Below are 22,620 nucleotides of genomic sequence, written 5' to 3'. Positions count from 1 at the left end.
TTTCTCTTTCGCTCTTTCTTCCCTTCTTTTATTCATTTGACAATGGCCGATCCTTGACGTACGTAAGTACGTAGATATCTTTTCCTATCAGGGAAGCTTCGAAATGATCGCGAATGATCGATCGCTTTCGATATAGCAGACTGCTCGGTGGTTAGAAAAATTCTTGACATTTATCCTAGCAACGTTAACTGTTCTTTCTTACCGAATCGAAGAAAAGTAGATCCTTAGAGAAATGACCTTTCTCGTTTTTAACGCTTCTTACACCGGCAAAGTTCTCCGCGATAAAGTTTTACTACGGTAAGGAGTTTAGACTCGTCAATGAAAATCCACATTTTTCCTCGATAGGTCAAACGTCCAAGTGCTAAGTAATAACGTAAACCAACCCAATCCAACCCAGCCCAACCCAGCCGAACCCAACCCAACGCGAGGCAACGCAACCCAGACGCAACGTAACCAGCAAGAAGAGGAACAACAATAACGACGGCTAAAACGTTACCATACACCGGTAACGTATATCGTTCGACGCCCACGCGAACGTCTCATCGTACCTCTCTCTCTCTCTCTCTCTCTCTCTCTCTCTCTCTCTCTCACGCTTCGGCACACGCATTGTCTCGCGAAGGTGTGGATTTCTCTATAGGGACTGATTTAATTACGAACCGATCGACGGACGGGGTCATCACCTCGGCCGATTCTCGCGAATTCGTGCGCCTAAAACGGACCACTTGTAACTCTATTTCAATGTGTGTGCATACGTGCGTTCGCGTCCGCAACCCAAACCTACCTCTCTCTCTATCTCTATCTCTATCTCTATCTCTATCTCTCTTTTCGTTGCTACTATTTCGCCCGGTTGACAAATATTGACGCTCGTATTGCTCGTATTCTGACGGAAAGAGAAAGACAGAGAGAAAACTAACCCTTCTAACTTCAGTCAATTGGGTTAATTGAATCGTAGACAAAGCCTAAAGTGCGTTTCGATTCGAGAACGACTACACATAGCAGGCAGCAGAACATACACATCGCACATATCGTACATCGATAACCACGACGGTTCCACGAAATCGAATCGTCTTACTCAAGTTACTCGTACGACCCTCGTCCAACGATTCAAAGCGCTCGATATTTCTCCTTAACTAAAATCTTCAAAATATCTAGTACAGTTTCGATCAGTCAACGTGGAAAATTTCAAAAATTAATGACGCGAGTAATATCTCAACCCGCTTGTCTTACGCATCGAAACTTTTGAACTAATGATTTATAATTAATCTATGCAATTAATTTCGACTGCCAAGTTCAACTGCAAATTGCAAATGTTTTCTTTTTTCTTTTTTTTGTTTTCTCTATCGTTAGCACGGCGATCTCTTGCGAAAGCGTCGTAATCAAGATCAGAGTAAGCCGATGGTACGAGAGAGCAAAAGAAAAAGGATAGACAAAAAGCAACTTCTCTGCTCCGACGTTCGGTTCGCAAAGTTTCGGGAGGATTGATTTAATTATACCTTCGTACTGAGCTTCGTACTGATATTCAAACTGATTTCTACGACGAGAACTTGCTTCGATTTTCCCCCGTCTTTCGTCGTCTTTGATTGGCCGTACTACGAGCGTGTGTGTGTACGTGTATGTGTGTGTGTGCGCGCGCGCGAGAGAGAGAGAGAGAGAGAACGTTCGCGCTAAGAACGAAGCGAAGCCAACGGTACACGAAGACCGACAGAAATTGAATTGCAAGGAGGTGCAAAAAGGCTCCTGACTGCTGCCGTTCTAGCTGCCATCGACGTTAGCTGGCGCCGTTCAAGTGGGTACTTCGACTTACGTCGAGCGTCTTCAAATTTCTACATAGGAGAAAAAAAGAGTTCGTGTTTTACGATCAAGATTTCACGCAGATCTAAGAGGGAAACTTTTTCGTACCGTTTATGCTTCTCGTATCTGGTTATCGGAATATAAACGCGTTTCGCGATGCATTTTTCGATCTCGACGAATTGTATCTCGTTTTTCGAGATGTAGGAGAAAGAAAAGAAAAAATAAAGAGAAAAATAGAAAGATAGAAAAAAGGAAAAACGATCGTAGTATTCGAATGGCTTGCGCGTGAATCAATCACGATGATTTTATTTTATTTTATTTTATTTTTTTTCCTTCGATTTCATAATCCTTTTATATCGTCTATATACCTATACATTCGAAAGATATTCACGTGACTGCGTGATATCGTAATTTATAAAATTTCTTCCCCCCAATATATTTTCCTTTTCCATTCGGCGGCGCGCGTGCCTGCATAATATTTCACTGGTTGCACACAGTGAGTGCAATCTGCACAGTCAGCGTGTTACCGACTTTAATAAGCCTCATTGACATTCAGTCGGTTGAACGTGCCCCTTCGCCCCTTCCTTCCTATTCTCGTACTCTCTACCCTCACACTTTAGTGCCTTCTCGACAATTACCAGCAGCATCGCGAAGAGAAACCTACGTATTTGTGGGTAAATATTAATTTTCGCTTACTCTCTCTCTCTCTCTCTCTCTCAATTTCTTGTCCTTTTTCCTTGCTCTTTCGTTCTTTCGATGATATAGCGTCGTTAATAATTTAAATAGGTGTATATCGAATATTAACTATCTCGTATATCCATACTCTTCCCATTTAAAGAAGATTTTCCATTAATTCTGAAATAACAAAATGGATATTTCCTCGATAAAACCTATCATGATGGGAAGGTGGAACGAACGGAGCATAATCACATTGTTTAAATGGACGCGTACGTAAAAGAGAGGATGGTGGAAAGTGCGCTAATAAATTTGGATTTCGTGGTGAAGGTGCATCGACGTCGGCTAATTGCTCGGACAAACGTGTTTCGTTCGAAGCGATTATCGTCACCGATTTGAAAATCTACGAGGCCATTTATATAATGCAGGCACGTGTAACGTGATAAAACTTAAATGGCGAGACCTTGAAATTTGAAATTTGTAAGAGAAGTCATTTCGGGTTGAAAGTTCGCTCGAGGGATGGGGGATGGGTGATGAGGGAAGAGTAAAAAGGAGGAGCAACTAACTAATATCGGGAGAATGACGAACGTTCGATGGTTAAAAAAGAAAAGAAAAGAAAAAAAGAATGGAGCGTAGGAGTTTCCAAATTGCTCCGAAGAGTTTAAAGTTCACCGAAATTGGGAAATCGGTACGATATGATTTGGTGAGCTTTTCAAAAGGAAAAAGAAATGAAATTCGAATTGAAGAGGAAGGGAAGAAAAAGCGTGAGCAACCGCGGAAAATTCGCCCACGTATAGGCTCGTTTAGCGTGGGCAGAGGGTACGATTCACGGAAGAGCGTAAAATTATTATTTTCAAAGTTCAACGTGAAATCCGAGAGACCCAAGATCGTATCGCGTAAGGGAAGCTTGTGCGAGGAGATAGCACGGACCTCGTTATCCCATGAAAATTCATCTTTAATTCCTAACGTGGGTGTCGATCTTTTAACAATCGAAAAGGTCAACGACGATTTAATCGTACACAGAACATAGGATCTATCTTATTTATCGCGATCGAGTCCATTTCGAAAATGGATATATCGAATTTGAGAAAGGGAATTAAAAAAGTTATATCGAATTTATTTCTCCGACTTAAATAAATAATATCAGCGCGATCGTCCTGAAATCGAGCGAAGACTGTTAACAAAAAGAGAGAGAGAGGGGGGGGGAAGAATCGCGGATCGTTGGGGTGATAAAATTACGAAATTGTTCTTCGCCTATCTCGATTAACCTTTCATGATGCATTGCTATCTCGGACGGTTATAAACCTATGAAAAGGTATTCTTTCTTTGAGCATCGATCGATCCTATATACCATTCGGTTGTCCTTTTCCTCATTCTTCTTTCCCACTTCTTTCACCTTTCAGGCTGGAGTACGTGTGCGACGAAAACAGCTAAGTTTTATCTTAAATATTCATTCCTACGTATTGCCGACTGATTGAAGAGGGTCTAAGAAAAAGAAATAAACGTGATACTCGGATCTGTAGATACAAACGTATTCTTTTAAGATATTCATAAGACGTCGGGGAGACATCGTGGAAAAGAAAGGAGTAAGAGAGAGAGAGAAAGAGAAAGAGAAAGAGAAAGAAAGAGATAGAGATAGAGAGAGAGAAAGAGAGAGAGAGAGAGAGAGAGAGAGAGAGAGAGAGAGAGAGAGAGAAGGGAAAAGACAGAGTTGGGATAGATATCTTCGATATATGTATGCATAAAGTACGTATTCGGGTCAAGTAATGTGTCTATATATACTTATATATTATATATACGTGTGTGTATATATATATATATGTATAACACGCACACACGTTACGTATACATATACTCGTGTTTTGTCATAGCGTATAACATCTCGGCATTAATCTGCGTGGAAATGTTCACGATTATCTACTAGCCGTCGATCGTGAGATTCTACATGCAAATGGTCACGTTAATTAAAGCCTCGATGCGATTTCATAATCCATGAACTCGGGATAATCCTCGATTTAAGCCGAGCGAATCGAACTTTGTTGCTCGTGCAAGAAGAGTCTTCTTACTCTATCTCTATCTCTATTTCTCTCTCTCTCTCTCTCTCTCTCTCTTTCACACCGACATACACCTACACAAACCCACCCTCCTTCTCCGCTAAACGTTCTAATCCCAGAACAAAACTTGTCGCTTCTTTCAAGAAACAGATTACATCGTGACGTTAAATAAACAATCCGAGATAGAATTCGAGATAGGGAATGTTTATTCGAGAAACGAAGGAAGGGAAAAATAAAAAACGAAAAAACGAAACTGACAAAAAGAAAAGAAAAAAAAAAAAGGACGAACAAAAAATTACGGACAAACGTTTTCGAAGAGTCGACTTGTTTGACGTAGCTGATAGCAATATCTAGGGTGTTTCTAGGTACGATTTTTGAAAGGCACTGGGAATATCCTCTGCGTGATACGCCAGTAGAACAATAGAGTCCTCTAGGCATCTCTCTAGTCAGCTCGGGTGCACCCCACCGATGTCTGCTTTGTGCACGAAACAATGCTCCTTCTACTGAAAGAAACCATCTCTCTCTCCCTCTCCCTCTTCCCACTCTCCTCTCCTCTCCTCACCTCTTTCCTCTTCATCTCGTCTACCTTTTACCACGAAACTCAATCCTTCGGTTAGCCTTTGGCCACAGACTTTCGTGTTCTATCAGGAGTTCGAGGCCCTTTCGACTAACGATTCACACTCGAAAATTACTAGCCGACGTGGAAGGAATAAAAGGAAAGTGAAAAAGACGAAAAGGAAAAAAGAAAAAAGCCAAAAACAAATGAAGCTAAAAATGTGAACTTTAGGTAGATTACTAGTAGAATTTTTCTACGCGTATATTACTGCTGCCACGCGTTATCTGTTTTCCCTTGTGAAAATAAATTCGTCGATCTACTTGCCGAACAAATCATGGAATTACGTAATGAATTCTCGAAGAAGAGAAGCAAAAACACATCCACCGATTTTAAAGGGCTATAAAAGCTAGGAAGCTTTCCCCGTCTATGGCCGACGCCGAGGGAACGAATATAAATGAATTAGTAGAGAGGAAAAAAACAAGGAAGAATTTGTCGAAAAATAAAACGAAAAATCAAGCCGTTTCCCTTTTTCTGCTTTACCCTGTACGACGTACGTACATCCACGCATATACACGGACGTACGTATACAGATATACTTGAACTTTACTCTCTCAAAAAAGGAAAAAAAAAAAAAAACAAGGAAAGCGGCATTTTTTTGACGGGACTGAATACTAAAAATACGATCGTATTATGAAGAGTGAATGGGAAAAAAGAAAGATTGAAAAATAAATAATATAAATAAAAAAGCACAAACAAAAGGAAAGAGAGAGAGAGAGAGAAGGTGAACTATTTCCAAATGATTTTAAAATTCTTTTGTTCTGTAAAGGCCTTGTGTAAAAAAAAAAAAAAAAAAAAAAGAAAGAAAGAGAGAACAAGAATCAAATTCGAAAGAACTTAATTAAAATTTTGATCGAATTTATTCGCTTAGGATATTCGATTGGGTAATCGTTAAAAGGAATCTTTTCGAAGAGGAACGAATGTCAACGGTAGGTGTATAATCGTATATTTGCACGAACGTCGACGGAATTAAGCCCCAACGAACGAGACTGAACGCTTCTGTTAGCTGCAGTTTCGTCCGAGGTCGTCCCCCGTAGCATTAATAATTAGCCTAATGACAAAACCCCCGACCATCCCCTCCCCTCCGGCACCGGATGTGGCGCTTACACGGCAAACAACGACAAATTCGCCTGCTTCGGTCGCGTTATTTCCAACAAATTACAGTGTTTGATCGCGTCTTGGCTACGTTTGCGAAGGCGAACCTCGGCGTCTATCTCCGCGAATTTACATCGATTATCTCTTTCACGCTAATTCGATTTTTCTCCAATTTTTCATTCGGCAGGATATTCCATAAAGTAAAATTTATACGAATCTAATAAAAATGGAAAATATGTCTCGCTTCGACGAACGGGAGGATTCATTTTCATCGAAAAACTTTGTCGGACGTCTATCGCAATTTTCGAATGCGTTAATCGGCCACGCGCGCGCGTACATACACCTACGCGTAAATATACATCGAAATTCTTGCGTGTTAATCGACAAAACGATCGTTATCTTCTCGTCAATTATCACCCACCTATCGCACGTGCGTATAACGTATAATCAAAATGCATAAGCAGCTTAATTACTTTGGGATCCTCTGTTAACGCTACTCAATTTTATTTGAACAACACTTTACCTCCGTCTCCTCCTCCCATCCCCCTCGCCCTAAAACGTTCAACGATTATACGACGACATTTGACTAATTACCTCGCCCTCATAATCTTGCGATTTAAAAAGGGCAATCCGTTTTCGCGAATCATCTAGAAAGAAAAGTGAATGACTACTTTCGTAGTAGATCAAAAAAATTGTACGTAACAAGAAGATCTAAAAGAGATTCGTGAATATCCATACATCCTCTCTCTCTCTCTCTCTCTCTCTCTCTCTCCCTCTCTCTCTCTTTTTGTTCCTTTGAACAGGGTCATTACGGGAGATAAAGTAATGAGAACGAACGTTAAGGCATTTTGCTAGTTTCACGAAGGGTAGAAACTTTACGAGCAATTAATTTCTTTTCCTTCGTTCAATTTTTTTTTCTTTATCGCTCTTCCTACAGTTTGCGAGAAGTGAGAGGAAGAGAGACAAGCAGAGAGAGGAAAAGAGAGAGAGAGAGAGAGAGAAAACGAATGAATGAGATAGAGAGCATCGCCGATCGGTAAGGATGAGTCCGTAACGTCGAGAGACTTACCGTGAAAAGCTTTCATTAAAATCGGATCCCACGGACTACAAGAAGGATAATCCTTTAGCGTGCTAGCAAACTGAACACTCTTCGTTCGTGTCTCTTCGACGGTAGGAAGGTAAGTCAGCCGGAAACATTAGAAAGTTACGAAATAGATCGTCTTCTGTGTTTATGGGAATAAGAAAAATAATCATCGCTTTAGGATCGAACTTTTCGATGACGTCGTCTTAAAGCTTTCGTAAGCAATTTCTCAATGAAAGAGAGGGAAGGAACTAATTGCTTATAAAATGACCTTCCATCGTCTTGGCCTTGCAAAGTCGCGTGCTAAGCACCCTCGAGCTTCAAACTCTCCCATCCTCATGACGTGGCAGATCCTACAAACTCCACTTGTCTGCCCACCTACCTACCTACCTACCTGCCTTACAATTCTCTTACTTTGAACCTTTATTAGAACGTCATTTATAGTACCACGGTATTCGCACTCCCGTGAATCTTGTATATTACTATGGATGCGTATTTTGATCTTATTCATTTTTATTTATATATTTTTTTTTCTTTTTCTTTTCTTCCAAAAGACGACATAATATACGTACCGTTCTAACCGATAACAATAATCTCAAAGCACGTCGTCGAATCAAATCGTGTTCCATTCCAAGGAGTTACAAATTAGGATCGAAACGTAAGACGTTCGATGCAACTTCCCAGATAAGATCATATTCGATGAACGGTTCGAGTATCGTTCCAGTTATCCAGAGATTTGTGTCTTCTGAGCCAGCAACTATCTCTCCTTTATCTCTGTCTGTCCTCTGCCTTCGTCTCTCTATCTCTCTCCCTCTTTGTCCCTCTTATATCAGTCTATTCCCTTTGGACAATTCAAAGCGGTTAGAAACAAGCCACGATACAAGGGACATAATTGTCCGCGAGTACGCCGTCGGCTAAATTGGTGCGAACTATCGATTAGTCGTCGGGAGAGACAGAACGAACGACACGGTTGGCCTGGTGATGGGACGAAAGAGAAGGAGAGAGACAGATAGACAGACAGAGAGAGAGAGAGAGAGAGTTAATGACTACAATGAGGACGAAATGAAGAGAGAGAGAGAGAGAGAGAGAGAGAGAGAGAATATAATTCCGAAGACTTATCGGATTATTATCACTTTTCTTAACTTTCATCGTTTTTTTCGAGTCAAAGACAATTCGTCGAGGGAAAAAAATGAAACAATAACGCAGTCACACAAAAATCACAAATGGATTTTTACTCGATGCAATAAAAGGGGAAAAAAAAAGATTTAAAAAAAGGTACTCTCCTTTCTTGGTCGTAAGATCTTCGTAGTTTTGCATCGAGATTTTGAAATCCTTTTGGACGGGTACACGATCTCGTAATAATACTTTCTCTCGAATATCTCGTTTACGATATGCCGGTATTACGAGGTATTCCTTTCAGAAAGACGAAATAATCCGTTTGCGAGTTCGCGATGGAACGGAAAAAGATGAAGAGAAACGAACTACGGTGCATCTGACCAAGATGTCGATGTAATTTTCCTTTACATTATAATCGATAAAACTGGAATTAAAGTTAAAACGGAACAAGATAACTCGATGTACAGTGACGAAACGTCGGTATCGCGTAATCGATATCAATCGTTTTACGTACTTTAAAATATTCGTGATTGTGAAGAAAAAATACGTTTAGCTCGTCGCAACGACGGCATTACCTGGAGACAAATTTCAGAAGGTATTCCTTGCGAGTCGAAGATTCGTGATATAAAGTTGTTATAAATAAAAAAAAAAAAAAAAAGAAAGAAAGAAAGAAAGAAAGAAAGAAAGGAGGGAAAAAAATATGATTATATATGAAAATTTGTAGTATTCTACAAATCTGCATTGCAAAGTTGCGAATGTGTGAATCACAAACGAGGACCGGGAATTTCTCGCAAAACGATTGCGAAAGCACCGCCTGGGACTACCGAATTGCAATTTATTGCATCGGATGGACGATCGGAATTTTTATCCCCTTGCTGAGACTTGCCGAGTTTCATACGTGCTTCGCCTGGTGAAAACTGGATTCTGGATGCCGTCGTTTTTCTCGGAATCTCCGAAAAAAAAAAAAAAGGAAAAAAGACAGAGAAAGGAACAGACAAAAAAATGTACTGTGTCCATCGGAATGAAATAAACGGAAGCTCTCTTTATGATTCTCGTACAACGTAGAAACCGTTACACACGCTTTCGTCGTCCGGAAGCTTTCGTTTTTCGTGCATCGCATTCCTCTTTCTTCCTCGTTTTCCCTTTATCTTTACGAACGTTTCCAGCCACGTCGATAAACTACAGAACTGTGTACTATGTATATACTAAATAAATATATCCATACCATATATTTCTCTATCTCTCCCTCCCGCTCTCTTTCTTTCCTTCTACAAATTCGTTTCTCGTACAAAGAGATAACTCGAGATGAAATTCTCGTATCTTAAGGAGAACCATTTTTCAAAGAATGTTTCAATTAAATTCGAAAAAGTAAGTTTCCGAAAAAGCAAGTTTCGCGAGTAATGAAAAACAAAAAAAAAGACAGAGAGGGAGAGAGAGAAAGAGAGAGAGAGAAAAAGAGAGAGAGAGACAGAGAGAGAGACAGAGAGAAAGAGAGAGAAGGAAAGATAAGGAAAAGGTACGCATCGACGATAGGCTGAAATTAGGCGGAACTTCACAATGACTGTGATAACGATAATAACGGTAACAAGAAGAGATAAAGGAAGCTCGCGCTTCGAAGAAAAGAAATAGAGAAGAAGAAGAAGAAGAAGAGGAAGAAGAAGAGGAAGAAGAAGAAGAAGAAGAAGAAAGAGAAGACTATCGCCTTGTTATTATATATCCTCAAGACGAATTTCAAGAAAACACGGTGCTACCTTCTCGTCAAAGACGAGCCTCGACGTTAACGGCAATTTATATAAATCTATTTTCGCTCGGTTGCTCGCCAATGACGACGACGACGACGACGACGACGACGACGACAACGACGACGACGACAATGAGAATAAGAAGAAAAATCGATGGAATCTTTCGAATGTTCCGTTAAAAGTAAAGAAATAAATAAAAACAACGAGATAAAAGACCGAATTTCATTTTGGTGGCATCGCTCGGAATTCATCGCGACTATAGCTCCTCTGTTTCCAGCTACGTTCGCGATATTTACTTATCCAATAAATATTTAAATCGCTATCCAATCGTGTTATAAATATCAATCGTAATAGATCGTTAGTATCTATCGCGAGTTATAATCGCGCGACAAGTTGGCGCGATAATACGTATCGATGAAAAAAAAAAAAAAGAAAGAAAAAAATTGCTTTTATCGGGAGTTTACGTAAAGAATAAGAAAATAATTGCAAGTTAAAATCGATCTTACTTCCATTTTTAATTCCGACGTCCTCGATCGTCGCTCGATTCCTTCGAGCGTTCTCTCTCTTCCAATTCTCAGACAGCGATGCCAATCGCAGATTCCCTTTTATTCCGGTTGCGCGCTGCATTTTACCGCCATTCGCAATCTTTCGCTGACAAGGAAGAAGACGAGAGAAGAAACTTGTTCTGGCTGGAAAATTACCGAGAGACGTTTATTTATAAGAAACTTTGAATAGGACTTATCGAATCGAAATTTTTCTCTTATATTTATTATTTCTCTGATCGGAAATTACTCGAGCGTTAATCATAAATACGTATCGCTTTGAACCGTCGAAAGACAAGCAAGTAAGAAACCACCATCGACGAATGAAGCAAATAAAAAAATTTCTACGTTACGAAGAGATCACGCGTCTGCGTCGATTTCCCGACTGAGATCCGATAGATTTTGCATCGATAATTAAATAGAACGCTCAATTACGAAAGGTGAACTTTTAATACGGACTAATCCCAACGCGCGACGATCGATTCCCATCGAACAAAACTCCAACTTTCTCTCTTCTTTTATATAGATACTGTTGTACGTATACCGACGGAATATTTAAAAGAAAATAAAAAAAAAAAGAAGAAAAAACGATATTTATACGATTTAATAAAAATATAATATTGTAACAAGAGTACTATATACCGTCCTATAGATTCTTTTTCATGTAAATTCAAATCTTTTATTTCAATGAAAACAACGTGCCATTGTAAAAGAAAAAAAATAAAAGAAAAATAAATAAAATTCGTACGATCGAATACGTGCTTCCTGAAACAAGCTACAAAGAGAGAGAGAGAGAGAGAGAGAGACGGAGAGAGATAACGTTCTCTTTGGCATAAGCGATAAGCTTTTAGAGAAGACCAAAAGCTATACAAATGTTTGCACGCTCGCAATTGATTATCAGAGGTAGACGTGATAATCGATTGAACTATGCTGCGCTGAAAGAGAAACCGAGACAAGAGAAATAACAGTGACAAGTGTTCCTGACGAAATGATATATATAACAAACGAAAAACAACGCAACGGTTAAACAAATTTTATATCGCTCGCTGTTTTATTTATGTTCTTTCCTGCTCGACTCGATTAACATACATATGTAATACCTACCTGCGTATTTATAGGTATGCTCGTACATCGAATATATGCTTCGAATAGATTTTATTGAGATTTTCGATAAAATCACACTTTTCGTTTAAGTTTTATCCCTTTTTAAAGAAAAGAAATAGGAATGGTCTGGTACATCGAAAGGTCGAACAGATGTGAAAATCGTTTAGCAGGAATATCGAAGGAATGTACCTACATATTCACGCAGTACTTTCAACCTTCTACACTCGCCCGAGGGATAGTCGATCCTGTTTGCTCTTTTCAACGTTGCCGCAATCCCATCCAAGCTCTCTCTCTCTCTCTCTCTCTCTCTTTCTGCCTTTACACGACTCTCGTAAAAGAGAAATAAGAAGGAAGGAATATGGAGCGCGACGGGGTCGAGCTACAGGAAGAGAGGAAGAGGTCGCAGCTGACAAAACGTTGCAACTGCAAAATCCGCATGTAGAAACTGTACACATATCGGTTATACTAGGTTGCCAGTAGTAGTGGGCGAGCTGCTCGCGAGAGTATTTCGCGTGCGTAATCAAGCAATCCCTCTGTCTCTCTGCCGGTGGTTAAAGTTTTGTCCCGTGTATACGAGCTTAGTCGCCCATGGGAAAAACGACTAAACATTTACCCGTGTTTATTGGAGAACTATTGTCGACTCTGGCGTATATCAGTAACGAGGCGAGGAAAAAACGCAATAATATTAAGCGATCTTTCTAATGCTCGTATCGATATTGGAACGTATACCTCGTATAGGTCGTTTAAAATATATACGTTCGTACGTACGTATGTATGTAAGCAAGTATGGGCGCGTCGCGTCTACGACGATCGACGTACGACGCGTCTCGATGAAAATCTTGGAAAATTCGATTTTCCGCAGAGGATGACAGGGAAATCCTCACGACCGTCGGGATACATGCGTTTCGACTTCTTCTTTTTTTATAATATCGTTAAACGACGAGAAATACCATAGCAAAGTATAGCAAATCGATTTTGAAACTCTTCCGACGTCGATCGAAAAGAGTTACCGCTTTGCTAGAACGTTGGTCTCTGATATATGTACTCGAATTGCGTGCGCGTGCATCTATGTACATTGGTTATGTACACTCAGCAGATCGCAAAAGGATGTCTCTGGTAAACGGAGAGAAAGTCTATGTCATCGTCGTTTTTTTGCGTCCTGCTTTTTAACCCTCCTTTAGATACTCCCTCGTCAAGGTAAACGTATAAGTTTATAAATAAACGAGTTTGATTTATGTTTCCAATTGGGTCTTGCCTTCTCTCTCTCTCTCTCTCTCTCTCTCTCTCTCTCTCTCTCTCTCTCTCTCTCTCTCTCTCTCTCAAGATAAAATAAAGAAGCTTATAGAGAAAAGTTTTTTCTTTTCGTTATCGAGTTTTCTCCTTCCCACCGATCATCCCTCTTTTCCTTCGTCTTAGCGATAAATGAATAAAAAAATAATTACTGACTCGTCTAGACGGTCCCGTATTTGTTTTTATCGCCTCTTGTTACTTTCTCGTGCTGAAGAGAGCAGGTATGTGGAAAAATAAAAATGAAGACAGGGTGACGGAGGAGAGAGAAGAAGAAAAAGAAAGAAATAAGAAAGAAAAAAAAGCAAAAGGTTGGAAAATTCGTTACCCTCAAAGGGCCGACTAGCAGCTACGATACAAAGTAGCTCTCTTTAACTCGGTGCCGAGGAGACGGTAGACGCGTGTTTCCTAGCATCGCGATTAAGGGTTACCATGGGACAGCTTGCTTTCGGTGAAGAAGCGCGAGGAAAAGAGTCATCCGCCTTTACCGCCTCGAGCATAAACGAAACCACTCGCCTGACATTTGGCTAAGAAACACTGGCTCTCGTCGGGTTACGCGTAAGTACTTAGCTGAGTTACGCTCGTAAAACATTTATTATTCCGATTAAGAATGAATGATTCAAAAATGACGATGATGGTGGTAGCGCAAACGACTGGGAAAAGCGAGTCAAAATTAGACTTCTTTTACATATAGGTAGGTATGTACGTATGTATATGCGTATACTCGCGTGTAAACACTCGCGCGCGTCTGTTCGCACATACTCATATACCTACTGACGTTTTTACCTAGGATATTATTATGGCGCTGAATAAACGGAGGATGAAAGAGGAAAGGAGTAGTCGAGTGGCGAAGAGTAGGAAGAGAGAGAGAGAAATTTCTCCGAAAGAAAAAGGAACGTAAGGGAATAAAACGTGGAATAGTCAGCGTATGGAAAGTCAAGTTCCGCACTGAAGCGCGTCAACCTTGTGTAAAGAGCGCGATGATACTTCTCATTTCTCTCTCTCTCTCTCTCTCTCTCTCTCTCTCTCTCTCTCTCTCTCTCTCTCTCTCTCTCTCTTTGTCTAGTTCGTATTCCTGAAACTGGAACGACGTGACTCGAGCTATCTACGAAATTGGACTAATAGTACGAAGAGATGCTACTTTTCTCTTCATTTTCCTACTTTTTATTCTCTTATTTCCATCTCTACATTTCTCTCTCTGTCTCTCTTTCTCTCTCGCTTTTGCCTCTCTCGTGTAATTTAACGTTACCATCTCGGTCGATAAAGCTTCGCAAAATTCCGAGCTTGGGATGAAAAAGGAGCAAGAACGTTGGCAGGAAATGTTTCAATTTCCAGAAGAAAAAGGAGCAACGGGTCCACCCCGTTAAGGAACTTAACTCGATGAATACCGATCGAAATCGATGACTTCATTCTCGGCAGAGACAAACGTCTCGTTAATTATTCCAAGCCATAAATAAATTGGCTCTCGTTAAGAAGAATTCCGGAACGGGAAATTCCCGGACAGGAGTGTTTCTCTTTCTCTCGGGAGCTTGAAAATTTATTATGACGACGCTGATGACGAGAGGACGTTCGAGAAAAATTACCTTCGGCTACGTTTTTCTTTATTCTCCGATATAATCCCGTTTACGGAACGAAGATATTCCGAAGTAAAAATATTTCGATGCGAAGGCGACGATCCTTCGCTAAATGAAATCTCTTTCGAGATTAAGAAAAAGATAAATATATAAAACGTAAATGAATTTTGTTTGAGATACGCTCGCCGAGTTTTCTCTCTCCCTCCCTCTCTCTCTCTCTCTCTCTCTCTCTCTCTCTCTCTCTCTCTCTCTCTCTCTCTCTCATTAATTTATTCGCGAAGCATATACACGTATCTCCCACGAGTGTAACAGTTGCGAGTCTCACCGCGAATGGAAGTATACATTCTCTCGGCTCTCTTTTTCTTTTTCACGGACGGACCTCGAAGAAAAATCGATCTTATCGGACGTTCTAAATCCGTTCGAGTGTGCACACGAGTGTACACTTGCATCGTGTCGCACAGCATTATATCAGATTTTTCGCTGAATCGGAATTTATCCATCGCAGGTATCGAGATACGTGTGTTGGGCGATCTATACCTCGTAAAGGTACTTGATTCTCGATATGAATTTCGAAGAGAGAGAGAGAGAGAGAAGAAACTCCAGCAAATGGAAGATTCGATCATTGAAAAGAACCATCTTTCCTCGTCGTCATCGAATATATATCTCAGTTCGATCTGCTTATAAATACGAACGATACTATTAAGATAGAGACGATACTATCGGATTCGTCTTATATCGCAATTTGCTTGGCCGAGCAACCGTGTTATAAGATGGAGAATTGGGAATGATAAGAAAATGAAACTATATCTGATACGTTTGCCCATCCCCATATAAAGGTATCGCATCGTCCGTGCACGAGACTCGAAGGCAAAATGGCAAGGCGTCCTCGTGGCACGTGGGTGGTATAAACGATGGTAGGAGGTAGAACGGAACCTATCTCGGATCGTAAGATGTTTTTCAACGTAACAGAGGAAAAAGGGGAGAAGAAGTAGCGAGCGTGTCTCTGCTAAGAAAAACCGGATTCGCAAACTTGAAAATCGCGTTCTATGGCGCGTAAACGACGTTAACGAGCGTACTCGCGCACACGCCTTACTCTTTTTCTTCCTCGATCTTGATATCGTGCTTTTTCCTAGAGATAAGAAGAAAGAAAAGAGAGAGAGAGAGAGAGAGAGAGAGAGAGAGAAATATATAGAACAGACAGTAGTACAAAGTAACCGAATCACATGGATTTTCTGAAAGCTTTTTCAATTCGACCGACGCGATATCAAAAGAGACCGAGGGAAGAGCATTTATCCGAACGAGACGGGCTCGTCCCAGAGAACATTCTGACTTTGATGTCATCTGCGAGAGCGATAGATTCAAAAGGGGATACCTCGTTTGGTGGTTCTGTGTCGCATCCGTCGTGTCGCGTCGTGTCGTCGCGTGGAAACTATGGAATGTATGGAACTACGGTATCGAAGGGAGGGAGGGAGAGAGAGAGATCGGAATCTCGTGCAATACGGTGAAGCTTTCGCTCGATGTAAAGATCGTAGATGAAACTGGAAGAAAGCTCTCGAAGCTAAGAACCTCTCCTACTTATAAATATACGTTTCAAGCTTCTACGGGATACATTTTTTTCCCTTCCTTTCCTTTTCGTTTTCTATACTAGTTACCGTCGTCAAAAGCACGATAGCAAGTTCTGTAAAGAGCCATTTTACGTGTATCTATGTGTGTCGGATTTAGTCTCATTATAGAAGAAATGTGGATATCGCAAGCCCCCGAAACGAGATGCAAACCTTAAGCTCGTACAAAGTTTAACCGCCTTAATCGTCGAAGCTTTACTACCGGGAAAAACTCAGAACGTGCTACTCCTGGCACCGCCACTGTCGTCTACTACTACTGCTGCTGCTTCTTTTCTTCTTTCTCCACTACTACTACTACTACTACTTCTTCTTCTTCTTCTTCTTCTTCTTCTATGTCCACTTAAGAGTTACAAAGTGAGGAAAAAGCGAGACGAGCGAGCGTCTATCGTGTTTGAATACGTAATGCGAGTATTACGCTCGGTCTCTTTACGCCGACAAAACGAAAATTTGTCGCAATCGAAGTCCGATAACGACCGGAAAGAATTACGAATTCGTTTGAAAGTTTAACGTGAAAAATAATGAATAATTAATGAAGACAAGATAATCCAACGTGTTAAAGTAGTGCAATGCCGAAAATCGCGAGGGAAAAAGATAAAAGGAAAACGGTCAAACGTGGAAACTAATGAGAGAACAATGCGAACGCGCGACTCGATTAACGAGTGATTTTCCCTTGGAAAATAAGAGAGAATATTTCGTTTACGTATATCGTTAAAAATGAACATCGATTTAAACGGTGTTGTATAAACCGTTCGTGGGAAAAAAAGAGAAAAAAGAAAAAAAAAAAATAACGTAATTACGTTATCGCTATTGTACGCTGTCCGCTTCTCGTTCGTAGTTTAGTTCGAAACGAACTCGTTATTAATATACTACCTTGCTACATAATGGTTAATAGACCGCGGAAGTTTACTTCGGGACGAGTGTTTGTGTCACCTGCCGATTCTCGCTTAACAGAGATACGTGTAGTTATATAGTATCGTGTATCGTGCGAGGCGGTATTTAAATATTTAAAAATGGAGTCCCACTCTCGACAGACTCGATAAGGAAACGATCTTGTCGGAGCTCCGTTTCTTTTCTCGGCTATGACCTTCGAAAACGATTCGCGTTGGCTCGACGTTTAGCTCTCGAACTTGTGCTCGATACTTCGACATCAAAGAAGAGTCTTTAAAATCGGACGTAACTTTCTTTTGAATTTCCAAGTATTCTTCGATCGCTTTCGATATGCGACTGACCAAAAATTCATGGAGAATCGCGTTACCGTGAAAAGACCTTCCTCGTAGCCGAATAGCTTCGACTACGTGGCGAAAGCGATGATCTCTCTCTCTCTCTCTCTCTCTCTCTCTCTCTCTCTCTCTCTCTCTCTCTCTCTCTCTCTCTGGCTCATGAAAATCGCCTTAAAAGTTCCGTCGAAAGGTCGAAGGAACGAGAAATAGAAAAGGAAAAAGGAAAAAGGAAATATCTTGGAAGGAAACGAGGAGAGTTAGACGGAATTCCAAGTTTGACGGCGCAGGAGAATCGATGACCGTCCTCGAGCGATATATCTATCGGATTGCGGTAGGTCGAGTACATTTCTAACCGATATTCAGGGTGTCCGTACGGCATACCAAAGACCCATTTTGTCGAGCTCCTAGCTCCGGAACTTTACTAGGATCTCGACTTCGATCTCTCCCTCCCTCTTTCTCCTTTGTCTCTCTGCTTCGCGTAAACCTCGGCGGAACAGGAAGCCGGTATTTCGCACGATCCTTTCGGGTTTCTCCGCCGTCGTCTTTCTCGTTGAGTACATCCACGAGAGGCACGAGGTAAACCGGCCAAACTCGTAGCCGCGTTCACGATCGGTCACCGCGGTATTTAAATTATTTAAGAGCACCCTCTTCTTCTACTCCCTTTCTCTTCCTCTCCCACTTTCCACAGACTTCACCGATTAATTAATGGACGGTAATGCCTGCCGTAGCGCATCGTGGAAATTAGCTAACTCGAGTTAAGCGGCTAATTTGTCCTACCTCCTACACGTAACACTCTCTTCGATCCCTTCCTCCTCCTCCTTCTCCTTTTTCTTCGTCCTTTTATTTTCACTTTGTCTCTCCTTTTTTATTTGCTTTGTCTTTTCCTTTTCTTCTTTGCTTTCAACGACCCTCGTTAAAAAAACCTTTACGACTGTATACATATACGTATCTTCGAGATAATCGTTCGTCCGATTCGTTTAAAGGAATTAATATAAATCGAAAGTAGTCATCGTACGCACGAGACGGCTGTGAAAAATCCTCGCCGGTACCGGCCATCGTACGAACAAAACGACGCGGATCATTATCTCGTAAATTCTAATCCTCCCTTCCTTCCCCATCGACTCCTCTTACCATTCGCTTATTGTTCCACCCACGCGTTTACGTAAATTCTCGTCGTCCACGACACTCGCTCGTTCCTCTTTCTCCTTTCACCAGGAAGAAAAACTACCCTCTGCTGCCCGAGCCTCGTTTCTTTTACAGCCACCGTTACTGCTATTGCTTCCTTTCTTTTCTCCCTTTTCTCCTTACATCCTCCTTCTCCTCATCCTCTTCTTCTTCTTCTTCTTCTTCTTCGTGACGAAATAAGGAAGTTGGATGTGGGCGAGAAAATATCGCGTCGACTTCGTGCTCCGAAAAAAAAAAAGAAAATGTCCAAGCTTCGATTCTTCCAATCCCAAAGAAAACTTTACATTTTCGCGAGGGTGCCGATCGCGTCATCGATTTCTCATTGTTTTCTCTTATCTTAAGATTTCGAATGGCTCTCCTTTCTTACTTTACACTCGATATCTCTCGACCCAAAAGTCACAAGAATTACAATTTAAAAATTGTTGGAAATATTCCGTCTGAAGCGTTTTATACGCGTACTTATTTCCTTTTTGTCCTCGTAAACGTCGTAAACGACGACGAACCGTATCGAAAAAGGGAAAATATTTTTCATCCTTCTCTTAGATATCGTTTACTTTATATCCACGTTTCAGAAACTTCTCTCTCAAGTATTTTTTAATTCGTTCGGATGGATCGTTATATTTACGGATACGTATGAAGTTTCGCCCGACTTTACTTTCAATTCGAAGAAGAAAAAGCCTCGGGACATTTCCAGGTATGGAAGAGAGTGTAACGTGTAAGCCACCCGTCCTCTCTTCCTCCTACCCTTCCTCCCTTCCTCTTTTCTACTTGGAGTTCTACCCGCTATGATATTTTCTATTTTTCGACCCTTTTGGAAGGGCTTAAAGGGTCCACAACGTCATCTTTACGTCGTTCTTCGTAAAACTTGGCTAAAATTGCTACTCTCCCCTACCACTCGCTCGCTCCCTCTCCCTCTCTTATCATTCTTCTCGAATGTACGTATTACACGAGAAAGAGCTTCCAAGACTTTTGTTCCCTCCTGCTTTTAAGTTCGTCGATAATGTTCAGGAATACGAATGAAATTCTTTCCCTCGCGGCCATCTACGCGTGACACCTCGGTGAAAGAGCTAGGATATATAGAGAAACAAGTGGGAAGTGCACGTGGCGTAGGACGAATTAAAAATGGAAGAAAAAGTAGGAGAAGGAAGAGGAAGGAGAGAAAAATCTAAGCCGATAGAACGTGTCGAGAATGAAATAAAACTTGAAAGATAAACTCGTCCTCCTTACTTTCGGAATCGAGTGCACTGTCTTTAAGGAAAAGACGACGATAACTCATAGAATGCAGAACAACGATGAGAAATTAAAATATTCATTCGATCGGGTTAGACGTCGCGTTGCGTTAATTAAAAAAAAAAAAAAAAAAGAAAGAAAAGAAAAAACTATTACACGCAATCGCGATCACTCCTTTATGGCTCGAAAGATAAAAGTTTCACTCGTCGGTATCAATGTCAAGGCTATAAATGCTTCGACACGCTAGACGAAGGGTTGAAAAAGGCTAAAGGAAAAAAACAAAGACAAGAGAGAGAGGTTCGACAACCTCTAACAACTACACGGCTAAAGTTGTACCACGTTCCACGCGAGTCTACGTGATTCGCGTCACTCGTTATCGTCGATCAGTCCTTCGACTTGGCTTTTTCTCCTCCTTCCCTTCTCCCCTCCTCGCCTCCTCCTTCTTCCTCTTTTTTCGGCTTTTAAAAATAACATCGTCTTTCATCAAGGCTTTACCCTTCGAACATCGGCCCTGTCAAGGCGACAAAAACTTTTCCATTAACGTAAGGCTCTAATGATAGGAAGAAATTGGTCGTTCGATATCGTCTCCCTTTGACCCTTTAAAACCCTTCCTTCGAAATCACTGCACGACATTGTTTCTCCTCGTTAAACATCGAAATCTCGAGACCGGTCTATTTGTTTTTCCATTTGTAGCAAACGAAATTACGTGATATTACGCGGATTTAATAAAGTACCCGGCACCACGTTATACTCCATTTCCTTTCGCACGAGCACAAAGTCTGACCATCATTAATGGACAATTATCGTATAATAAGGCAGACGTTCGACCAAATTTATCGATTTTATCTATTCAACAAATTTCAAATAATATTTGACTAATGCGTGACGTATAATGGCCGTTCGAGATGTAAGACAGACAGAGCAGAGACAACGAGGGAGAGAGAGATTCGTGGTTTATCAAACATTATTAAACACGTAACGCAAAGTTAGCGATATCGCTATGAATTGAATACATAACCGACGCGCGTTACTCCCTTCGACGATTCGATTTTCTTAGAAATAACAATCATCAATTACGTACTAGCAATTATTCTCGTCGGATGATAACAACAATTAGTCTACGTGTTTTATACTTCTTTTCCTACCCTTTGACGAGAAACGTGACGTAAATAATACATGGTACGCGACGAATGCGACGGGATGTAGATTCTCGTTTGTTCCTTCGAAATTAGGCCACTCTTATCAAGGTCACCGGATGCTTGCGTGAGCTTAATAATACTCTTTCGGTGCGGTATTGGTGTAACGCGTTGATTACGAAAAAGAAAAAGAAAAAAAAAAAGAAAGAAAAAAAAAGAAAAGGAAAACGGAAGAGAATTCGACTTTACCGATATTATTTAGGTAACAAAGCAAAAAGAAAACGGTCGAATAATGTGTTTTCTCGGGATATATTTCCTCGATCGGGTTGCAACGTGGTACGAACGTAAACGCCCTCGTTGAACGAAAGAGACTAGATAATGTAAAGTTAGCGGTCTATCGATTGTCCAACCAACCTAGTCGCGGCCATTGCTTCGAGAAGATATGGATATAAACGTAGAAACGTGATTAACGTACGGTTAATGTTTGCGTTAGGCGAATGTGTGTCGGTACGCATATTTACATACGTACCGACAGTAAGCTTTGCGTAAAGAGACATCGGAGAAAGACGATGACACGATTGATAAATTTCGAGGTGAAACACGACGGTGCCATGTATCGGTTTATGAATAAAGACGTAGTAGAAACTCGAGCGGCTATACGGAGACTTCTGTTTTTGTATACCCGGTGTCTATTTATACAATTCCGTCGCGGACAGTATCGTAGATCAATCACGTAATCACAATGCTTCTTCTGCACGAATCGAGAACTCTAAAAATAACGAATTAGTAACTGCAACGAGAACTTCGATCCGTTCTTTAAACGAGAGCAAGAGAGAGAGAGAGAGAGAGACAGTGACGAGGAGAAAGAAGGGAGAGGGGAGATAGGAGAGAAAACGAGAGAGTCGATTCGAAGCTACGAAAATTCGTGTTCCTTCCTGTAAATCCCAATTTTTTTCTCTTCCTTTCTCACTTCTTTTTATTCTCTAAACGTCTATAATAAGGACAGTCTTTATCTTCGCCCTAATTTTAGTAGGAACCTAGCCCTTCGTGTTTTACGTCTCGAGGGAAGGATCGATAACGCAAACTTGCCAAGCGAGTTTATCAATGGCAATGAAAGAAAGATAGAAAAGGAAACGTCTCGTCTCAAACATCGCGTATCATGCTTGCGCATTTTCGATGACGAAACGTTTGACCTTTCTGATACCCTTCTGACAGTAGTGAAGGAGATGATGGTAGTAGTAGTAATAGTAGTAGTAGTAAGAACGCCGAAGGCAAACATCAGAATGCAGTAGTAACGGTCAACGATACGCCAACGCATATGATTTTTCTCTCTGGTCGTTCGTTTCGCAAAACATTAGATTCGTCGTGGATTAAATCCGCGAAAGTTGTTCGACGTAATTAAATCAAAATAAAAGAAAGGGAGGGTACGTCGAAGGGGCGAGGAATAGGAGAGGAGGGAAAAAGAAAGAAGAAAAAAAAGAGAGAAAATCGACGATACGTGATCGTATCTCTATCTCTATATCTTTTCATTAGCATCATCGTACTTTTCACAC

The 22,620-nt window shown here is 40.9% G+C and overlaps 1 protein-coding gene across 6 annotated transcripts in view; it reads right to left on the bottom strand.

The window, feature by feature from the left end:
• Positions 1 to 22,620, bottom strand: part of LOC122637897 — a 47,832-nt gene that overhangs the window by 11,613 nt on the left and 13,599 nt on the right. For 3 of the 6 annotated variants that reach the window (XR_006329312.1, XR_006329311.1, XM_043830411.1), the window contains exon 3: positions 10,674 to 10,856. The exons of 2 other annotated variants lie outside the window; for them this stretch is intronic. Coding sequence is in view for 2 of the 4 variants with exons in the window: in XM_043830411.1 (XP_043686346.1) it covers positions 10,674 to 10,856 (183 nt within the window). In the remaining 2 variants the exon portion in view is untranslated. Of the gene's footprint in view, positions 1 to 3,731; positions 3,952 to 10,673; positions 10,857 to 22,620 lie in introns of those variants that run through there. One more of the 6 variants, XM_043830414.1, reaches the window with a different exon arrangement.

This window comes from Vespula pensylvanica, chromosome 2 (assembly GCF_014466175.1).
Source record: "Vespula pensylvanica isolate Volc-1 chromosome 2, ASM1446617v1, whole genome shotgun sequence".
NCBI lineage: Eukaryota > Metazoa > Arthropoda > Insecta > Hymenoptera > Vespidae > Vespula > Vespula pensylvanica.
The sequence above is the reverse complement of the archived record's forward strand: the minus strand, read 5'-3'. Positions and strand labels throughout refer to the sequence as shown.